This window comes from Patiria miniata, unplaced genomic scaffold (assembly GCF_015706575.1).
Source record: "Patiria miniata isolate m_02_andy unplaced genomic scaffold, ASM1570657v1 HiC_scaffold_3, whole genome shotgun sequence".
Taxonomy (NCBI): Eukaryota; Metazoa; Echinodermata; class Asteroidea; order Valvatida; family Asterinidae; genus Patiria; species Patiria miniata.
The window spans coordinates 10,273,196-10,294,466 of record NW_024037069.1 but is presented as its reverse complement, the minus strand read 5'-3'; the positions used below and the strand labels follow the sequence as shown (position 1 = coordinate 10,294,466).

The window sequence follows — 21,271 nt, the reverse complement described above, 5'->3', positions numbered from 1 at the left end:
CATACGCCTAAAAATTTGCACACGTCTTAAGTGGGTCAAGGTCATCATATACACCAATATTTAGGCGATTCCGACAAACTTCGCCACAGACATCTATTCAAAATACATTTTTGCTAATTTTCAACCTGTCGCTAGAGGGCGCTCGAAGATTGCATGACGTCATGGGTAGATGATTTGAAGAATACTATCAGTCAAGAGACTAACACCGTTAAAAGTAAGTTCATATCTATTACCACTTTTAAATAATAAGCCACTTCCGGTTTTGGCCTTTTTCGACCGGAAGCAAAGGTCACGTGATTTCACGCACACTGAATAAAATAAAGACCTTAACCTATTCTACCACTTGCCGGCAACATTATGCTGCGGACGCGTACGGTTGATTTCTTATGCATTTTTAAATATTAAAATTGTCAAAATTTAATTGCCTATAAATAAACACCGGATGACGTCATCATGACGTCATCATTACACAATGTTGTTTGAATTAGGGTCTTTGCTTGGACAAAGATTGGTGTAAATAAATAACTGGCAAAGAGTCGAAAATGCCCTCTAAAAATTGACATTTTTTTTAAAAAATTCTGTGTACAAAGTCTATGGGAAAAATTAAATATTCAAAACTCTATAATAAATCACGTGATGACGTCAGCATGACGAAAAGTTTCGGCATACATCCTCAGATGATGGTTAATAACTATGCTGAGTTTAAAGTTGATCGGATTTAAAATAATTGCCAAAGTGGCTTGTAGAATAAAAACGTGTACAAAACCTATGGGAAAAGTGGAAAAAGAAAAAAAAAAATAAAAAAAAAAAAAAAAAGGAAAAAAAAAAACTTTAACGAAAACAAGAGCTGTTCCCAATTGAAATTGGGAACAGCTAATAATTGATTTCAGTTGTTTTTCAACACATTAACAATGTATTTCGATGTCATCCCAGCCCGATCGGGGTTGTCTTAAAATCTCGCTGAATCAATCACACGCACGGCCGGCCGTGCAAACACCAGCGATACCCCATGCACCGTACATGTACAGTGTACGTACTATACTAGGTACGCACGATGTACACACACTGACAACTGAATCCCCAGTTCCGGTGTCGTGCCAAAAACCGTCCGGTGCCAAATAGTGTCCGCTGAGCATGCGCAATAGGCGCCAGACACTATTTGGCATGTAATACATGCCAAATAGTGTCCGGTGCCAAATAGTGTCCGGGCGCCGTCGATCGAGCGAGAACAAGGGCGCACGTACGAACGTCCTGCCGGACAGTATTTTGCAGAAAAAATCGGACAGTATTTTGCAAGGGGGAATCGGACAATATTTGGCAGGGCGGGGAATCGGACACTGTTTAGCAGGAAAAATCGGACAGTATTCGGCTGGAAAAATTGGACAGTATTTGGCAGGGCGGAATCGGACAATATTTGGCAGGAGGAATCGGACAGTTTGGCAGGAAAAATCGGACAATATTTGGCAGGAAAATCGGACAGTATTAGGTGGGAAAAACCGTAAAATACAACGTTGGTTATAATGCTACACACAGCACAGTACCGTACACACACTTCACACGGCGTTAGGCCTACGTACGTACTGCATGCCAAACAGGTGAACTGACGCGAAAAAACACACAAACATTTTGCACAAATATAATATTAGGGAAACCAAGTCAGATAGTTATCACAGATAACAAGGAAAACGTTAAAACAGATTGTAAAAAGCAAATTCAGGTGAAAAGAGATCTTTTCTATACGAGTATTGACAGCTCGACAAGGCACGCAATAGGATGCACGCTAAGCGCGGACACTATTTGGCAAGCGTCCGTAAACAATGTGACGTCATAGACGCATGACCAATCAGATCGCATTATGCTAATTAGCGGACACTATTTGGCACCGGACGGTTTTTGGCACGACACCGGAGTGTGCCGATACTTCAAGTAGCGACAACCCCGCCGCAAAAATATATATCTGTATTAGTACACACACACACCAGTAGGAGTACGTACGGCAGATCTTACGTGCAGCCAACCGACTTTCTTTTTCTCAGTGCTTGCACGCGCGGTACACAATATAATACGCATTGATGTGTACGAGGCAAACGAGCTCGAGGCCAAAACACGCGTGCACATGGTGTTCCGATCATGCCGCGCCGATTAAAATTGTCAAAAGTTATAAATGGCGATCGTGTATGGGCCCGGTTCCCTAAGAGAACGAAATCCACTTTTAATTTATTTGACTTACCAAACTAGTTGGCGACATTTAAGAATTACAAAAAGGTGTCATTTGATCTGAGAGAAGTCTGCTTTAGGTTGAAAAGGAAATTTTTGAATGCTAAAAAAATCGGGAGAACTGGCCTGGCATCGCCTCAGATTGCACCACAGAGCATCTAGAAACCAAATTTTCCCGGGGCCCTTAAGCGGGCCCCGGACCCCACGCCGTAAGGGCTTCGCGCTCCGCGCTCGCAGGAGTCCCCGCCGACCCCAGCGCCAACCTTTAATTTTCAAAGTTGGAGAACACTGTATATTCGATGAAAATTGCCATAGTTTTGACATATTTATACCAAAAGGGTGGTATTTTACTCTAAAAATGCCATTTTTTTGTGGATTCTGCCCTGACCACATAATAGGTCGGATCGGGCTAAAAATTGGTGTGTATTCATTGCTCATTAGGACCTACAAGCACAGCAATTTTTATCAAAATCGGAAGACATGAGGTAAAAAAGTGCGTTGGTCTGACATGGAATGACCCATAGACGCAACGGTTTTGTTTGCAGGGAGCGAGGCTGGAGATATCTGTCAGCAACCCGCTCGCAGCAAGCGAGGCCGGAAATATGAGTGTGCTGCCCGAGGGTGATGGCTTCAACCCGCCTGGCTTGAGGTCGAGTGAAAAATAATCCCGCGCCTCGTTCCTTTCTTGTTAAAATAATTCCAGAGCGAACTGGTTAATGTCCTCCAAGAGTGATTGTGCATTGACCTATCGCGGTAGAATCGCGTTAGAATCGCGTCAACGTAGCTTGTGAAATATTGTGCAATTACATGATATACAAATGGATGCGGAATGCGCAACATCTGAGACATACAAAACTTAGTGTACAACAACTCCATAGGGTTGTCTAATGGGTGTGGCTAACTCGCAAACGGCGATAGGTCAATAGCACATTACCTAACCAACAAATAAATAAGGGAATAAATGTGTGCTCCGGAGGTTTTTATCACTCGTTTAATACCGCTTAGAGTCTGGGTGCTGATAATTACCCGAGCTGGAGGCGAGGGTAATTATCAGCACCCAGACTCTAAGCGGTATTAAACAGAGTGATAAATACCGACCGAGCACATATTTATTCCCATTCATAAATACCTTATCCGTAAAAAAATATCAAATAATTCGTTCAAAAAATCCCGATTTTGTTCAACAAGTTCACTTCATGCTTTTTGAAACATCCCTCTAGCAAAATAATGGAGTGTTCAGCTGGCGAGTAAGATGTAAACAACCCTTTTATGGAGATTGACGCGCGCGTAACATGTTCTGCGCGATGTCACGCAGAACGCACCTGAAGCGTTGCGTTTTGAATTTAGAACTATAAAATTCTGACTCGCTTGTAGTGTTGCGCATGCCTACGTGAGGATTGTGAACGTTCAACCAATGAAACGGTAAGAGGCACTGGATTTTTAGGAGTCCACATTTTATTGTGACACTGGAAAAGTGTTTAAGACCAGCTAGCCATGTCTTTATCATCCGTTTAAGACCGGCCACGTGACGGGCTCTCGACCAATAGGAATAGCTAAACTGTCTGAGGTATTTATGAATAATTGTTTGAAGTCACTCTTAATGATATTTGAATGGAAAAATGACCAAGTACCAAGGTAACAGGGACGGGAAAAAATGTCACACTTTGGACCCTACATTTATAGAATGACCCTAATGTGAAACTTATTTGAAATTATTTCACAATTACAATTTACAACATATTTAACTTATGCACTTTCACATAATGAGAAATTTAGTTTTGATAACATTACATAAATACCAAGTTTTCAGTAAAGGTTCATTGTGTACGATTATGCTTTTATAAATTATCAGTTTTCTCAAAAAATTGGTGACAATGTATAGAAGTTGTAATAGCTATACAATGCAAATTATGCTTCATTTTTGAAAATCTTTTCATTCTTGTGTCCATGTTATACAAAAGAACCGTTAGTAAACATTTAACAATTGTTGACTGCTGTGATGTGGGATATGTCGTGTTTAACATCTGAGGGGCACAGCTCTGAGGGGGTTAAAAATGGCATATCCCACATCACAGCTTTCAACAATTGTTTTGTTGTATTGTGCCAATAAGTCAAAACGATAAATGGTTGTAACTTACTATGCGAGGAAATAAATTAAATCCGCGGTGTAACCCTTGATTACTGCAGGTTTTCCTGTTTCGGACATGAGACTGAGCGGTTGCACATTGCCTGAGTTCCTAGTCGCGAGTACGCGTGCAGGTTCTTCACGCGTGCCCGCAACGCGCATTGTATATGAGGTTAACCATCGTATTCACAGACTGGACACGTGACCGTTCTTGACCAATGAAATTACAGTATCCAAGCACACGATATAGCAAAAAAGATAATACAACAGTGTGCAATATCAGTTTATAACTTTTTTATAACATGCAGATTTTAATAAATACAGCTGATATAAATTGGAAGTTTGGCATTATCACATCAACAGTGTTTTACAAAAAAGTTGATTTCAATTTTTTTTATGGCTACAGTTACTGACCTCTAAATGGTACCTGCTTAACATACCAGCTCACAACTCGGGTTGAATTATGTTGATTTTTTTATCAAGTTATTTTCCACAAGCTTTTCTGTTGCTCAACACAATTGGAGTTGCAACCATAAAGAATTGACATGTCACCAGTGTTGAAGTACTCGTACTCAAGTACTTTTTTAGAGTACTCGTACTCGTACTCGAATGTCCAAGTACTCGTACCCGAAATGACGGTACTCGTACGCAGGCAGCAAAGTACTCGTATTCAACATTTCGAAATTGTACTTGATCATCAAAGTACTTGTACTCGAATAGCAGTACTCGAAATAAAAATGGTATAGCTTGACTTACCACAGCCTTATTTTATTATCGATACTTTCAGTTTGAAATGGTTGATTGGCTTGCAGAGAAGTCAAAGTTTCCTGATTTTCCTCTGTGCACGTCCGGACAAACACATTTAACATCTATGGGTCTGTATATCGGACTGATTGGGCCTGGGCCAATTACGCACAATGAACCATTTGCTGTATGGCCTTATTTGGAAAAAGAAGTACTCGTACTCGTACTCGAAATACAAGTACTCGTACTCCGAAGTACAAGTACTCGTACTAGGAGACCTGAACTTGTACTCGGAAGTACTAGTACCCGTAGTCGTACTCGTACAAGTACTCGTAGACCTAAGTATTCGGCAGTACTCGGTACTCGGGGGAAAAAAAGTACTCGACTACAACACTGCATATCACATGGTTGGCAACTCATTTCTAGTGACCTTTTTTTTTCTGTGATCAGCAATTTTCCGTGCCTAGCAGCTCTGTGGAAATTGGCCCCTGGAATGTTTATGCTAAGAAGTTTTAACCTAGCAGCCATTTTGTCTGGCTCCCAGAAGGCACAACAAAGGTCCATAATGCTCTTGACTATTGTTGTAAACATTGAGGGCCATTTTGTATGGGATGCCGAAAGCACATAAATTGAAGCTGTGGTTGGCAACATATTTTTTCCAAAAAAGTCCTCATAACACCCTCATTACATAAGAAAAAGGCATGTTCAGGAATTATTTTGTAGCGTTTGTTGATAATTTTGTATTTTCAACAGTCAATGTTTTTTGTAATCAATAACTTTTCTTCATTTTTGCAGTGTTGGACCTTCCATAGTTTGGCAACCCACGGCGATAGACACATGGTCTATTATACACCCCATTATTTGTAGCAGCCTACTTTTAGCAAAAGAAAGTTTTGAGCTGGGTAAATCTGTATGAAAGGAAACTAAAGATAAGCCGACGTAAAGTTTGTCTAGCAGATAAGGACTCTCACTGGATATTTTCCGGACTACAAATACCACAATATATGTACATTTCCACAACCGTGAGCTTAAATCTCCAGACTTCATTGGCTTCCTCATGTCAGTGTTTCTCCTTTTGTGACCTGGGAAACAAAAGAATACAAAATGATTCAAACAACAATATTAGGATGAGGTATACAGAAATCCTGATAATGTTGATGAAAGAACCCACTGCATCAGCATGAAAAAATGATCACATTTCTGTGTGTTTCTTATGACCTGCATGTAAACTAGACAAGTTTCTGTATTCGCAGATTCCTCGGGAACTATTTACATTCACAACAGGTTGGTGAGCAGCAGTCTTAACATGCTCACTGGAAAAAAACCCTGAGAATTTCCCCCAAATGGTCCCCATTCTAATCTGGATAACTCTATACCACACTGAAAATGAGAAGTGCCGTCCTTAAAAGGTAGAGTAGATCATTTGTCATTTGTGCATTTGTTTCGTTTGAAGCAACAAAGGAGCTCAAGATCTAAAGACGGGTGCTTAACAACTAACCTGATGAAGATTTAGCTCTGTGAATGCAGTATATTCCGAGAAAATAATATTCTAGGATCTCAATTTCAATTCAAAAGTTGCCGCGTCATATTTTGAATTGCGCCCAAAATCAGCATTCGGAACACGTTCTCATTCAGCTAATTGCAACTACGAGATGTCACGCACTGAACCGACGAATAACAGCAACCGTGCACGCATGTGCATCGTGTCAAGGCTTGCGCGCACCCAATTGATTTGAACCTATTGATTTGTATACTCCTAGTCCTACATTAACCCTAACAGAACTCAACCCATCAAACCCCAACGGCATGTATTATTGGAATCTGTCTGGATGGGTACAGTACCCCAAAACTGACAGTCTTTTACATTGGGTTGGCACACCTCCAGAAAGTCAGAAATATGTGTGCACAGTTTCCCATATGGTGTTGGAATTTGCCAGGATGGGTATGGTTCCTAGTAAATCATGCTAGGGAGTTAGGGTTAAAGGTCGAGTATATCATTTGCTGCTAAAAAGTGCTATCAATAAGGTACTGAAATTATTCTTGAAAAGCATACATGGTTTAAAGATAGTAATGGCACTAAACTCCACTCTGAAATTATTCTTTCTGGCATGCTGTTATGTTGAAGAAAATAAAAGAAGGTCATTTCCAAAGATGCGTCTAACGATGCATTTTTGGATATTTCCGTTAGTAGTTCGTTTTTAAATCGGGGAAGCCGTTGACACAACGCACACACGCACACAGTTGCTATAATTCATCAGTTTAGTGCATGACATCTTGTAGCTGCAAGCGGCAAAATGAGAACATGTCCCGGATGCTGATTTCGGGACACAATTCAAAACATGACTTGGCAACTTCTGATTTCTCGGAACAGCATTCACTGAGCTAAAACTTCATCAGGGCCCAATTTCATGGCTCTGCTTACCGTTAGCGAAAAATTCTTGCTTACTGTAGCAGAAAATTTGGTGCTTACAGTAAGCGTATTTCATGGGTTAACAAGGAATTTTGGCTTCTACGCATGTGTACATCCTGTAACTAAGAATTCTGTGCTTAGAGGCACACATTTTTTTCTGCTAGCGCAGTTAACACAAAATGGGATTGTAAGCACGGGAATTCTGTGGTTAGCAGAGCTATGAAATTGGGCCCAGGTTAGTTGTTACACACCCTTCACAAAAAAAACAATATGATATAATCTACCTTTAATTTAAACTCTAGCCCTCCATGCAAGTGGCTTAGCCAAAGCTGGGAAGGGGCCATAAAGTCTAAGGAAGTAATAGGTTAAACTTACTCTTGCTTCAAGATACTCTATCTGTCTCTCGAGAGATGTCAGCTTCTCATTCAGCATGGCTAATCTGGATCGACATGATGTATCTGTTGGGAACAGGAATGACAAAGGCTTTATTGGATATTATGCAATGCCAAGCTTAAAGGGAATATACAACATTTGCAAACGTCAAAAAACAAAACTAACAAATTATTATGAAATACCTTACTGGCCTGTTAGTGAATGACAGTCTAAAGCATCCTGTAAAACCATAGCACCTTGTGTGCTGTCATTTTCAAGAAAAGTGGTATTTTTGTGTCAATTTCCAACATTGGTCGGCTGACCAGTGTTGGAAAAAACTGGCTTTTTTTTTCAAATATTGCCCCCACTTTACCATTTTTAGTTAGACCACATTTTGTTTGCAATCGATTACACAGCTATGAACGGGTACAAGCCAGCTAGACTGGATCCCTGACCTTACAATTCTCCGACGTCTATAAATTGCTCCGTTTCATCTTAAGTGGGGTCAGGGAACCAGACTACAGAAACATGATTGTTTTTCTTGGTTTTTCCATCATCTACAAACACAAACTTCAAACACGTCAGTGTAACAATATTTGATATAAAATACTAACCCCCCCAATCCAGCTATCCAAAAAGTAACTGACCAAATTATGGTTAAAAGGCTTACTTGGTTTACAGATAGTAATGGCATTAAACTCCCTGTGAAATTATTCTTTCTGGCATGCTGTCATTTTGAAGAAAACAATACAAGAAGGTAATTTCCAAAGATGAGTCAAGTGACGCATTTTTGGAAATTTCTGTTAGTAGTTGGTTTGTAATTCGGCGAATCCGCGCACATGCGCATGAGATAGCTATTATTCATCGGTTCAGTGCGTGACATCGCATAGCTGCAATCGGCTGAATGAGAACGTGTCCTGGATGCTGATTTCAGGCGCAATTCAAAACATGACTCGGCAACTTTCAGGTTGAAATCGAGATCCTAGAATATTGTTTTCTCAGAATAATCAGCATTCACTGAGCTAAAACTTGGTAAGTTGTTAAGCAGCCGTCTTAAGATTTTGAGCACTTTTGTTGCTTCAAACAAAAAATGCACAAATGACAAATGATCTACCCTACGCTTTCCGCGACAACGCACCAGACGAAAATTGAACTCACTTGCGACGCCTGAAAGCGGTGTGGTACCCACATACATCGCGCGCGCAGATTTTTTTTGATGTCATCACGTGATGTAGCCCCACTAGTGTGGCCGTCGGTATGCTGTGCTGAACCCAAGGCCACACACCGTGGTCTGTGCACTACTGGGGACGTTTTCATAAATTCAACAGGTAATTTCTTACATATGGTTGTATTCTACGATGTCCCAACTTTCACTTCTGGGATGCTTGGGTGTAATGATGTTCAATTTTCCAAGATATTCTTGAATCTTTCTGGAGCCCATATGCACTCGTGAAACGTCTGGTGATGGCAGCCATTTTGAATGTGACAAGAGATGACCTCAAGCTGTGACGTCGCGTTTATGCAAATTGCTTGTCGAGCGAGGGCGCGAGTTGCAAATGCGACGGCTGTTTCCTGTGCCGTAGATCCTGAATAGAGATCAGTGCACGTGGCCCCCAGACAATAAATGCATGGTAGATCCTGAATAGAGATCAGTGCACGTGGCCCCCAGACAATAAATGCATGGTACAGGAAACAGCCGTCGCATTTGCAACTCGCGCCCTCACTCGACAAGCAATTTGCATAAACGCGACGTCACAGCTTGAGGTCATCTCTTGTCACATTCAAAATGGCTGCCATCACCAGACGTTTCACGAGTGCATATGGGCTCCAGAAAGATTCAAGAATATCTTGGAAAATTGAACATCATTACACCCAAGCATCCCAGAAGTGAAAGTTGGGACATCGTAGAATACAACCATATGTAAGAAATTACCTGTTGAATTTATGAAAACGTCCCCAGTAGTGCGCAGACCACGGTGTGTGGCGTTGGGTTCAGCGCAGCATACCGACGGCTACTCCTAGAACTATGAGGCTCCACGTGAGCGGAGCCTCATAGATCAAGAAGCCCGCAAAATTGCCTGCAGCACAAAACACTAATAAAGTACAAAAACGTCCATCAAAATGCAGCCATTTCACACAGAACCGCTGCACAGTTTGCCCCTATACTCCGTACTTTATCTCTTGACATACTCACGTATCTTGTGCGGAACTAACATGGGTGGATTCTGTCGGTTTTTAGGCCAAAATGATGAAAAATATGCCCTTTCCGCACTGAGCCAACCTGACACTTGAAACGTGCACGCATATGATCGATCGATGGTTTTCGGTTCGGTCGGAGCGCGCCGCGGGGGGTACGGTACAGGCGAAATGATAGTATGTGCATGCGTACAAGTGCATGTACCGTACCCCCCGCGGCGCGCTCCGAGCGAACCGAAAATCATCGCTCGATCATATGCGTGCACGTTTCAAGTGTCAGGTTGGCTCAGTGCGGAAAGGGCATATTTTTCATCATTTTGGCCTAAAAACCGACAGAATCCACCCATGTTAGTTCCGCACAAGATACGTGAGTATGTCAAGAGATAAAGTACGGAGTATAGGGGCAAACTGTGCAGCGGTTCTGTGTGAAATGGCTGCATTTTGATGGACGTTTTTGTACTTTATTAGTGTTTTGTGCTGCAGGCAATTTTGCGGGCTTCTTGATCTATGAGGCTCCGCTCACGCGGAGCCTCATAGTTCTAGGAGTAACCGACGGCCACACTAGTGGGGCTACACGTGATGCATACATTTACATAATTAGTAAAACAAAATGAAAGACAGCCATTGGAACTGGCGTATTTTTACGGACAAGCCACCGAAATCGTCAAGATTTTTCACTTTTTTTGTGTGGTCTGTTTCAAGTCGATCATTAGGCTTCGTAAATGACTGCTGAATGTATGAGGTATGTAAATGAACTCTGGGGTGGGATAAAAGAGGTGAAATTCGGACAATTTTGGAGAGGCCGTTTTTTTAGGGTCTCTTGCTACCACATGGAAACGAACAGGTTGTTCCTCCAGCGTTACATGCAAATGAATATGGAACATGTCAGCTGCTTGGAGTTGTCACGCCCCAACTATCGCATCGGTCCCAACTATAGTTGGGACTGTCCCAACTATAGTGCAACAGTTGGGTCGGCCCAACTATAGTTAGGACTGGAGTTGCGCCGGATGCTTCATGCTTGATAGATCTTGTTGGATTAAATGTTCCGCGGCGCTGGCACCGTGTATTCGTCGTGCATGCATGCCGCAAGGCTGGCCGGTCACGTGGTACTGCCTAGTTGGATGAGTTGTCCAGCTGCTGGGTTGATTGTCCAGCAACATTTTGCAAAATTCAAAGATTGCCATGGCCGGCCAACTAGTATAGATGGGCCCCACCCATAGCTAATGTCAAAGGTCCCAAGTAAAGTCGGACAGTATGTAATGTGCTGTAGGGAATGTTTTATAGTCGTCGTACATCAATGTAAACTATAGTTGGGACCGCCAAATAAAAATATTGCGGTGGCCCAACTACAGATGGTCCCCACCCGTAGATAATTTCATTGGTCCCAAGTAAAGTCAGATGTGTATTAGAGTTGTAGGGAATGTTTTATAATCGTACAACAATGTACACTATAGTTGGGACCGCAAAATAAAAAGATTGGAGTGGCCCAACTATAGATTCGCCCCATCAATAACTAATTTCAGTGGTCCCCAGTAAAGTCAGACGTGTATCAGAGCTGAAGGGAACGTTTTACAGTTGTACATCAATGTAAACTATAGTTGGGACACTGCAAAATAAAAAGATCGGAGTGGCCCAACTATAGATGGGCCAGCCCAACAATGGAACTTACAGTTGGGACCGTCCCAACTATAGTTGGGACAGGCCCAACTATAGTTGGGCCAGCCCAACTGTGGAACTACAGTTGGGACAGGCCCAACTATAGTTGGGACAGGCCCAACTATAGTTGGGACCGATGCGATAGTTGGGGCGTGACAGAGTTACTCAAGCTAGTTTACCAAAAGAATTGAGGAAGTCAGCAATTTTCTTGATGTTTGTTGTGATGACTTCGATGTATTCTCTGTTGGCCCAATCCTCCTGAATTTGTTGCTGGACTGTCGACTGAGGTGCCGGTGCATGTCGCATTCGAGACATTTTGATGAAGTTTTGATTGTGTTTTAGGTGAAATTCCACGGACTGAGTTCACTTCCTGCTTCCAGAATCTTGCCTTGTTTCCCAACTGCACGTTGTAAAATTCCATGTATTCAGACTCATCACCCGTGTACTGTTGTGTTGCTCAATCTGATTGGACAACTAACTGAGTATTGCTTTACATAATCCAATCATAACGTCGTTTTGTTGTGCACTGGCAGCGTAATCTGCTGAAATTTTTACAACGTGTATTTGGTACACCGCACTGATGACAGAGCTGTGACAGATCTTGGTGACTTTCTACAACATGTCCAACGTATTTTGCTGAAAGTGAAAGTATGAAAAAGATGCTCATTGTCGGCAACAGCATTGGCAATAAGGTATGACAAACTTTACATTATTTTGTGCTATTAATTTATAAGCTTGAACTGATGATCATGTTCACGATCGATTGTAAATAAAACCATCGTCTTGCAAGTTGCATAGCCGGCCGGCCCAGGTAGGACTCCGTGTCGTCCAACTGGGCTTTTGCATGTATGTATGTATGTGACTGTGAGTTTCATTTCGGATGAATAGCGTTCAGCCTCAACTTGCGCACACGATAGGAAGGCTACATTTGCAAATTTTGAAATGATTCCGGGATTTCTAGTGACGTATATTTCTCTGCTGTACAGACTTACCGTCAACTGTCTAGTGATGGTTCTGAAATTTTTAGATTTGTGTCCGAAAAATTTTGAGAAGGAAAAATGTGGATTTTTTTTTCATTTTTCATTTTTAGATTATTTTTGTTAATATTCCCCCCCCCCCATTCTTATCTTCAAGTTAGGTTTCGGATGACGTAACTGACTTCGTTTCAAGTTTATAGAAAATAATAGATTGATGAATCGCATTTTTGACAATGATTGTGTCATACACAGTCATCTGGATTAATTTTTAAACATAAATTATACATAGTGACGTTTTTAGAGCTATTAATTGTTTTGATGTTACTTTTGTGTGATAAGGTGAATTTTTGTGAAGTAATGATTAAAAAAAAAAAAAAATAACGATAGCTACAGAATGGGGGCGGTGGACGCAAATCTAAACAAATTCATTCTCATGGCCTGTAAATAATGCGTTCTTTAATTTGTTCCTAAAATGGGATTCAAAATGCTAGAGTTATGGCAGGCAACCATCATTCAAAGGCAGAGTAAAAACAAAGTAAGCATAAAGCAGCTTCTTGTCCAGCCTTTTGGAAAAAATGAAGGAATTCATTTTTTTCCTTCTCCAACAAACATGACAAAGATGGCGGATGGATTCTTCAATTTTCCCAACCAATTTGCTGATACTGAACCCTTTCTACATAGCTACACGTGTACAATTTTGTTGGAAACAAATAAAGAGACAATATATCCTTCATTTTTAAAAAAAGCCCGGACGAGAAACTAATTTTGTTTGTACTCGGCCTTTGTGTCACCCATTATCCATGGAGCCAAGTCTCCTGTAGAACATCTGATTCCGGTATGTCAAAGCATGCAGATTTATGCGATCTCCCGCCTCAGCCAATCGGAGTTGACTTTACTATAAAATCGTGACGTCTTTTTATTCCCAAATCAGGACTAAAATTGTGATTGGTCAATTCGAATGTAGTGTTTTGTAATACAACAACAGCCGCGCGCTTGTTGTGTAACATAATACAGAGCGAGTGACCACAGCCTTTGTTGCTGTGTCTAGCGTTTTTTTTTATCCATGTTTAGACGCGACAGCGGGTGAATGACCGAAGACCTGACATAGAAAGCGTTCGCTGATTGGTCAAAATCTAGAGGTCAAGATGCGGTTGTCTTGCATAATTAATCAGCGAATCTGTTCATAAATTAGAGATCATGGCTTTGGCCATGGTCTATTAAGTCAAAGACTATTATTTAGGTAGCATAAAGCCAAAATGCTTTAGGCTGTGTCGGAATTACTTGGCCGCAGTTTGAAATAACACACGGGTCTATGGGAAGTGACTGCAGCCCCTACCATAGACACGTGCGTAATTTCCAGCCAAGTAATTTGGACATGTTGTGCCCATTCTTGAAAATCACGCATTCTCGAGAATGGGCATGCACATTCTTGTGAATGTGCAACTGGATCCTTGCTCAATCTTGGCAAAAAATAACTCTTCCAGATTGAGCGCACATTCTCGAGAATGCGCGACAAGATAACGGTCTTGTCGATGCCGAGCACCGGCTGCGCTTGGCAAGTCTAGCTGAATCCTCGTTCACTGATTCTCAATAATTATACTGTTGCAACGCAAGGCACTGAAAAGTAGAGTGGATATGATAAGTAAAGGCGTATTAATATGGGGGGGGGGAACCGGGAAAATATAAGAGACATAATAATACTAGTGCAAAGAATTCTGATTTTTGGGATAATAAAAGCGGGGGGGGGGGGGGGGGGGGACGTAAGAATGAAGAATGTGAAGAATGAGAATGAATACTGCGACATCCCATAGTGCTAATGCTATTTCCCATTTAAATTGCCACCAATTTATTGTTCACATCCCACCATAACGTCGCAGAGCTGGATTCTATCTAGTCAAAAGAGCAATTTTGGCAGCTTCTGGACATCGTTTTTTTCGTGGCACGCATATGATACATGCAGGGACTTGTAACTTGTCTAGCCTAAACAAAGCACTTCCCAGACTAGTTCCCAGTCCTCCGTTATTACAAAACTTCCCATAGTGGGCAGAAAAAAGCAATAATAACAGGTTTAATTTGATTCAAATTATCGTAGTTATACGAGTACAGAAGCATAGCTCATTTTCTTTCCTCTTTATATGAATTGTTTCCCTTTTAACCGCTATACAATTCATTTAACATAATTATGTCGTGCAATGTTTGTTAAGATTGGGCAAAATTCATAAATTGTGCACGTGATATTCCCACCCAATCTTAAGAATGAGCGCTCATTCTTAAGAACGCGTGCTCGTTCTTAAGAATGGGCGCTCATTCTTAAGAATGCGCGCCCATTCTCGAGAATGTGCATGCCCATTCTCGAGAATGCGTGATTTTCAAGAATGGGCACAACAGCCACGGCCTTAGTGCTTGGAACCTTGCATAGACTCTACAGTCATCATGTGCTCGTATGTATACATTGTACATAATGTACAACAATGAATCTTGGTGCATTCACCTAGTATTGTAGAGTTTACAATACAGCCTGGAGGATTTCAGCTTTTATTTAACACCTCGCACTTCTGGTTAAAGGGAAAATACAACATTTGCAAACATCAAAAAATAAAACTACCAAATCATTTTGAAATACCTTGCTGGACTGTTAGTGAATGACAGTGTAAAGCATCCTGTAAAATCATGGCACCTGGTATACTGTCATTTTCAAGAAAAGTGGTATTTTTGTATCAATTTCCAACGCTTGTGCCGACCAGCATTGGAAAAAACTGGTTTTTTTTTCAAATACTGGCCCCAATTGACCATCGCACTTGTTTGCAATCGATTACACACCTATGAACGGGTACAAGCCAGCTAGACTGGTTCCCTGACCTTACAATTCCCCAATGTATGTAAACTGCTCTGTTTCTCCTTATATGGAGTCAGGGAACCAGACTACAGAAAAATGATTGTTTTTCTTGGTTTTTATAGCATTTTTGAACCCAAAACCTCAAAAAAAGTCAGTGTAACTATATTTGCTATATATTTCCAACCCCCAATTCCATCCATTTCTGAAAATTACAGCAAAAGCAAATGATGTATATTCCCTTTAAACCATTTTACAGCCCAGCTCACATCAATGACAACAAACGCAAGTTTACACATGTAACAATGTAAACTGTGATGTATGCATTTTAGGCACTAGCACTGCATACAAGGTTGTGCAAAAGTATCTCGCAATATAATCAGAATTCTCATTGAGCAGTCTTATGTATGAAATTTGACCAAGTTAAAAGATGTGTTCTTCCAGTTTTTCTTGCTTTAGGATTTGACCAACACGTATGGCACCCAGTTACGTTTCATCTTCTAGAGCATTTCAAGTTTTGTCACTATAAGTTTATTACTTGAAACTCCAAATGACCTGTCCCCCCCCATTTTTTTTCACTGTAGCCACATCTGACACACTTGGCTGTGCTGCCAATAATCCTCTGTACTGTTGACGTCACATATGTACTTTCTTATGGGAGCTTGGTGGGGAAGATGGTTTCGTAGCCCCATAGAAAAATACTCTTGTAGTGAACGAAGTGTGACGTCATCAGTACAGAGGCTCATTACTCAAAGTGGCCAAAACCACTTCCCAAGTTCCCCTAGACCTGTATGTTAATGTCAGCTGCAGAAAAGTAATTTAGATAAAACCATGTGCAAGTCATATACATGTACAAGTCATATACATGTACTATAGGCTACATATAAACTTCATTGCTCAAATGAACAACCATAGCGCCCTCTGTTGACATACTAGAGAATTACTTTCAAGTGTTCAGCAAAACGTGTCTTGGTCTCCAGTAAAGGCTTCATCTGGGTTCAGAACATAGATATTAAATTACTAGAGCGCTGACTCGTGTACAAAGTGATGCCTGCTGGGCGCATCCATGTTTGTGCACAAACTTATGGAAAACTCGAAGTTTTGTACAGCTTTTGTACGGCTATTTGCATATTTGCGTTTGTATCTTTGTTCGGTGTGTTACCGAAGCCGATACGCCCAAACCGAAACGCACGATCAGCAAATGAGCGTTTAATTTTGCTCTACGCAAACAGCGCAACGCGTGCGCATTTCAGCTGCAGTCTTTTTCTAACCATCATGCATGACGTGCTTAAGTTGTTTGCGTACGTTCTACTTGAACGTTGCACTTTCAAAATTAAATCCATCTATTTTCATTATGTTCTACAAACACGCGCATGAATTCAAAATGTCTGCGCCCAGGATGGCTTCAAAGCGTCTCCGCGCGCAAGAATGTGGAGTTTATTGCTCTAGTAATTTAATATAGCTCTATGGTTCAGAATCATTTAGAAGCAATTGCTCAAACTTGGTAATGGAAACACTCTAAACTGTAGTAGGGTCATATTACAGAATCTAAAATTCTTAAAAACAGAAAGTGCATGGATCTTTTATTGAGAATTCCTTGAGTTAGGGGCCTTAAATTGTGGAGCCTGAAGCTGAAATTGTAGAAACAACCGGGGTTTCATAAATATCAGTATCATCTTGCTGCTGCTTCATTGCAGTCTCTCGTTGTGAGGTAATATGTTGTAATCACAGCCAAGTCAATTCCGATATAAGTTGGTCCTTGTTTTCCGGGTAACTCAACCTTGCGTGCCCTAATTGCAGAAATAGTTGGGGCTGTGACAATAAGCTGCTGCATAAACACAGTCTTGGCACTACATAATTAAAATAGCCGGAATATTCACGGAGCATTGATTAACTCCTCACGGCCCAACCAAAAAAACCTGTAATTGAGATCGTGTTTATGTGTTGGGTGAACGGTCATTGGTGGATCGGGGGGGGGGGGGGGGGGGGGGGGGGGGGGGGGGGGGGGGGGAGGGGGGGCAACTGGGCCATCCCCCCCCATCAATTTGTTTCTTTTTTTAATCAGAGGAGTGAACATGAATGTTGCATATCTCCCTCACAAGCCAACAGCTAGACATACCTATAATTGTACAGTTTTGCTTGGCACAAGACATAAAATACTCAAACTGTCAGGTTATCATTTTATTTGTTTACAAAGTTTCTTGACACGAACACAACTATCTTATCTCAGGTTCGGTAACCTTTTGTGCCAAAAGTCCACGAAGGGTACATGGCATGAATTTTAAACTTGAACATAATTTGTCCAGAGGACTCTGAAATGTATGAAAACTATGAGACAATCCCTTTTTGTTACAATTTTTGTAAAGTGCCTTTTTAAAATGTTCATTGCTTTTTCTGAAAGGCACTGTTGCTGTAATGTCATTTACATGTACATGTACATGTAAGGCACACACTGTTCTGTTTGGGATTGTGGACCTTCATTAAAGCCAGAGTCCATCATTTGCAGCTATCCAAAAAGTAACTGGTGTAATTATTGTTGAAAAACATAGTTGGTTGAAGATAGTAAGGGGACTAAACTCCCTGTGAAATGATTCTTTCTGGCAAGCTGTCATTTTGAAGAAATCATTGAAAGAAGGCCTTTCCAACGGTGCGTCTTAAGAAGCACTGTTCGAAATTGCCGTTAGTAGTTCGTTTTTTTATTCGGCAAAGCGCGCGCAAGCGTTGACACGACGCATATGCGCGCGTGGTTGCTATAATTCGTCGGATCAGTGCGCGACATCGCGTAGCTGCAATTGGCTCAGTGAGAACGTGTCTCGGACACTGAATTCAGGCCCAATTCAAAACATGATTCAGCAACTTTTGATTTAAAATTGAGATCCTAGAATGTTGTTTTTTACGAAATATACAGCTGAAGCGGAGCTGAAACTTCATCAGGTTAGTTGTTCAGCACCCTTCTTTAGATTTTGAGCACTTTTGTTACTTCAAACGAACAAAATGCACAAATTACAAATGATGGACTATATACCTTTAAGATTTACAAATTTTAACCATTTGCTCATACATGTAAATATATATTTGTAGTTTGCTAACTAACTACTGGCACAACAAAAACACTTACAAAGTGCAGCAAAAAAGCCAAAACTCCAGTAGCAACTTTTAATAATGATACAGTTTTCTTTGTGTAAAAGGAAATTCTCAAAACCAAAAAGATACCAAAAACACTCTGAATTTGGCAATATGAGCAATTTTTCATGCACACATGTGCACATGGAAGTATTAGATAGGAACCAAAGAACACATTTCAACAGCAGTTTTTAAAATGTCGCAGCTTTGGTGTCCCTTTTATACGTGAAACCATTCATGAACTATTTAGCTGTCAGGAAATTAGATGTTTTATGCTTTGCTACCAAATATTTAGGTAAAAGTCCTATAATTTGAGCAACTAAAATAACTTGTACACCTATTTCACTGTTGGTAATACTAGGGCAACAAATATTACAATGTAAAGAAGGACACCAAAATTCATTGGCCTCCACATTTACGGAAAAAGCCGTATAACTTTCAATGCTGACATGGCAGCCCATTATTCATGAATGACGGTATTGTGGTATTCCATTTTCCTATCATTTTGTGTTCAATAAATCAAATTTGACAGAATGATATTGACTCCACCTCAACTTAAATTTGGACTCTACTTTCCAAAATTGATTGGTAGAGTTTTATGCTAAACACTGAGCCATTTATTGTCATGTGCAGCAGCATTCCTGCATTTGACAAATTAGGACTCATTAAGGCACAGGCTGCCCAGCCGATACTGAAGTAGCATTATTAGAGTACATTTACATCCAGTGGTGTTGTAGTGTTTGGCTAATCAGTTTGGACAAGTCATTTGGTCTAATCATGGAGTGGCTTGTGCTTGGATACATAAGTATTTATTGCCTTTTTGAGGACACACAGAAAATGTATGTGTACTGTGTGTAATTCTATGCCCTCTGAGTTCTATTTGTAAGAAATGTATCTCAAAAACAGCTGTTGGGTTTACATAAATTGTAGCCAAAAACAACTCCTTTTGGCTGTATCACCAGCAAAAATATTCACATAGCTTGCCACCCATATGTCGAGAGCTGTGTACAAAACATGTAGTGTTAGTGCCCATTGGGTGGACAAGCTGTATCTTATTCAGCCATTTACCACACAGAAATTATGGGGTTTTTTTTGGGGGGGGGGTGGGTAGGTGTATGAGTAGGAGGAAAGATTTCTTCTTGTTTCAGAACCATTGGTAGTTCTTTAATACTATTTCATTTTCTGTGCAACTTAAAACACAATGCTTGTCATTTCATCAGCGACGTGTAAGGCCTACACTAAGAATCTCATTCTATATGAGTCATCTTAAAAAAAATTAAAACAATTAAAAAACAACATGTGTGTCGAGAGCAAAAAAAAGTAAAATCACCAAATTTTATGTCTTTCAAGTTATTATCAGTCTCATTACACAGTGATTCCCATTTACATGCGTGGGTAATTTAAAGAGACCATCGTAACATTATCTTTAGATATACTTATTGTACCGACATATCCTGTGATTTTTTACTCTGTGAGCATTTGGAAAGTTTGAACTTGGCGTTGTATTTGAAATACTTGTTTTACAAATTATCTCCCAAAATAAGTCAATTGAGACCTTTTTTTTTTAGGTATAAAAAAAAGGAAGTTTCAGCTGAATATATTCATACATCAAATGATAGATACAATGTATGTGGGCAATTTCACACTTATGGGCCCAAAAGTGTGACATTTGAGAAGACCTTTAAGTTTTGATGATAAAAGTACGATCTTGGTTTCTTCATTTTTGCTGTTAACATTGCAATCTTTGAATAAATATCCTCACCTGCAAAGGATATAACTGGTTTTTGTATTTTAGAAAAATGTAGTGGATATTGTTTTAAAAAGTGTTACGTACGTAGTAAAGGACAGACGTTTTAGATTAAGTCACAAATTAAGCATAAAATTTCATGATCCCCTAATGTTGACTTATTTAAGAAAATGTACCCTGGAGGAATGCTATCAGTCAAAACCTAGAAAACTCGGAGTCAATGTGAAGAATTATTTGATATTATATAATCAGCTTTTATACTTACGAACAGACTGGACATTTGTCACAAAATGTCTGTCCCTGTTCGTACGTAACCCTAATCACATCATAAATTTGAAGCCAGTGTGAAAACTGTTATATTTTTGCTTGATAACAAAATGGCTTAATAATGTCACTGGAAGTGCCTATTAGAAATTGAATTTCTCCTTAAAACACCTTTTTTTCTTGCAGTGTGTCTGTCCATGTTACATACGTATCACACAGAAAGATGCCTGTTATTTTCTCCCCCCAAAAAAGATAACATCTTTTGTCTTGTCTTGTCCTAGACACTTTCAACTTAGCAAGGTAGAAAAAAAACCAGAGAAAATACTACCGGTAGCTCATCTTTTACCCTCTATATCCAATATCCATAAACTTATCTAATTAGCCCATTAGTGTGGAATTGCCCATACACTGAAATGAGGGATAGCTCAGACACTTTCAGTAGTTGATAGAGAACACGTCAAAAAACTTTTGCATTGTATCCCAAAACAGTGGCAGATCTAGGGGGGGGGGGCACCCCCCTTCCCTGGCAGTGACTGAAATGTTCTCAAATAAGGTCATTTTTCACGTGAGAGAGCGCCCCCCCCACTTAAATGAGGGTTAGCCTCGA

The 21,271-nt window shown here is 40.4% G+C and overlaps 1 protein-coding gene across 1 annotated transcript; it reads right to left on the bottom strand.

The window, feature by feature from the left end:
• Positions 1-5,459: 5,459 nt before the first annotated feature.
• LOC119738497 (probable protein BRICK1-B) lies at positions 5,460-12,152 on the bottom strand. The gene is made up of 3 exons (XM_038213401.1): positions 11,900-12,152; positions 7,872-7,954; positions 5,460-6,168 (listed from the first exon to the last, which is right to left on the bottom strand). Exons 1-3 carry the CDS (start codon positions 12,033-12,035, stop codon positions 6,142-6,144), a joined length of 246 nt encoding a protein of 81 aa, XP_038069329.1. The 5' UTR covers positions 12,036-12,152; the 3' UTR covers positions 5,460-6,141.
• Between the last annotated feature and the right edge of the window lie 9,119 nt (positions 12,153-21,271).

What these genes read in the sequence shown, in the direction of transcription:
- LOC119738497 (XM_038213401.1), bottom strand. Translation starts at nt 12,035, where the DNA reads ATGTCTCGAATGCGACATGCACCGGCACCTCAGTCGACAGTCCAGCAA. An exon ending in TGACTTCCTCAATTCTTTTG is followed by an intron (nt 7,955 to 11,899) that starts GTAAACTAGCTT and finishes TGTTCCCAACAG; the next exon opens with ATACATCATGTCGATCCAGA. An exon ending in TAGAGTATCTTGAAGCAAGA is followed by an intron (nt 6,169 to 7,871) that starts GTAAGTTTAACC and finishes TTTGTTTCCCAG; the next exon opens with GTCACAAAAGGAGAAACACT.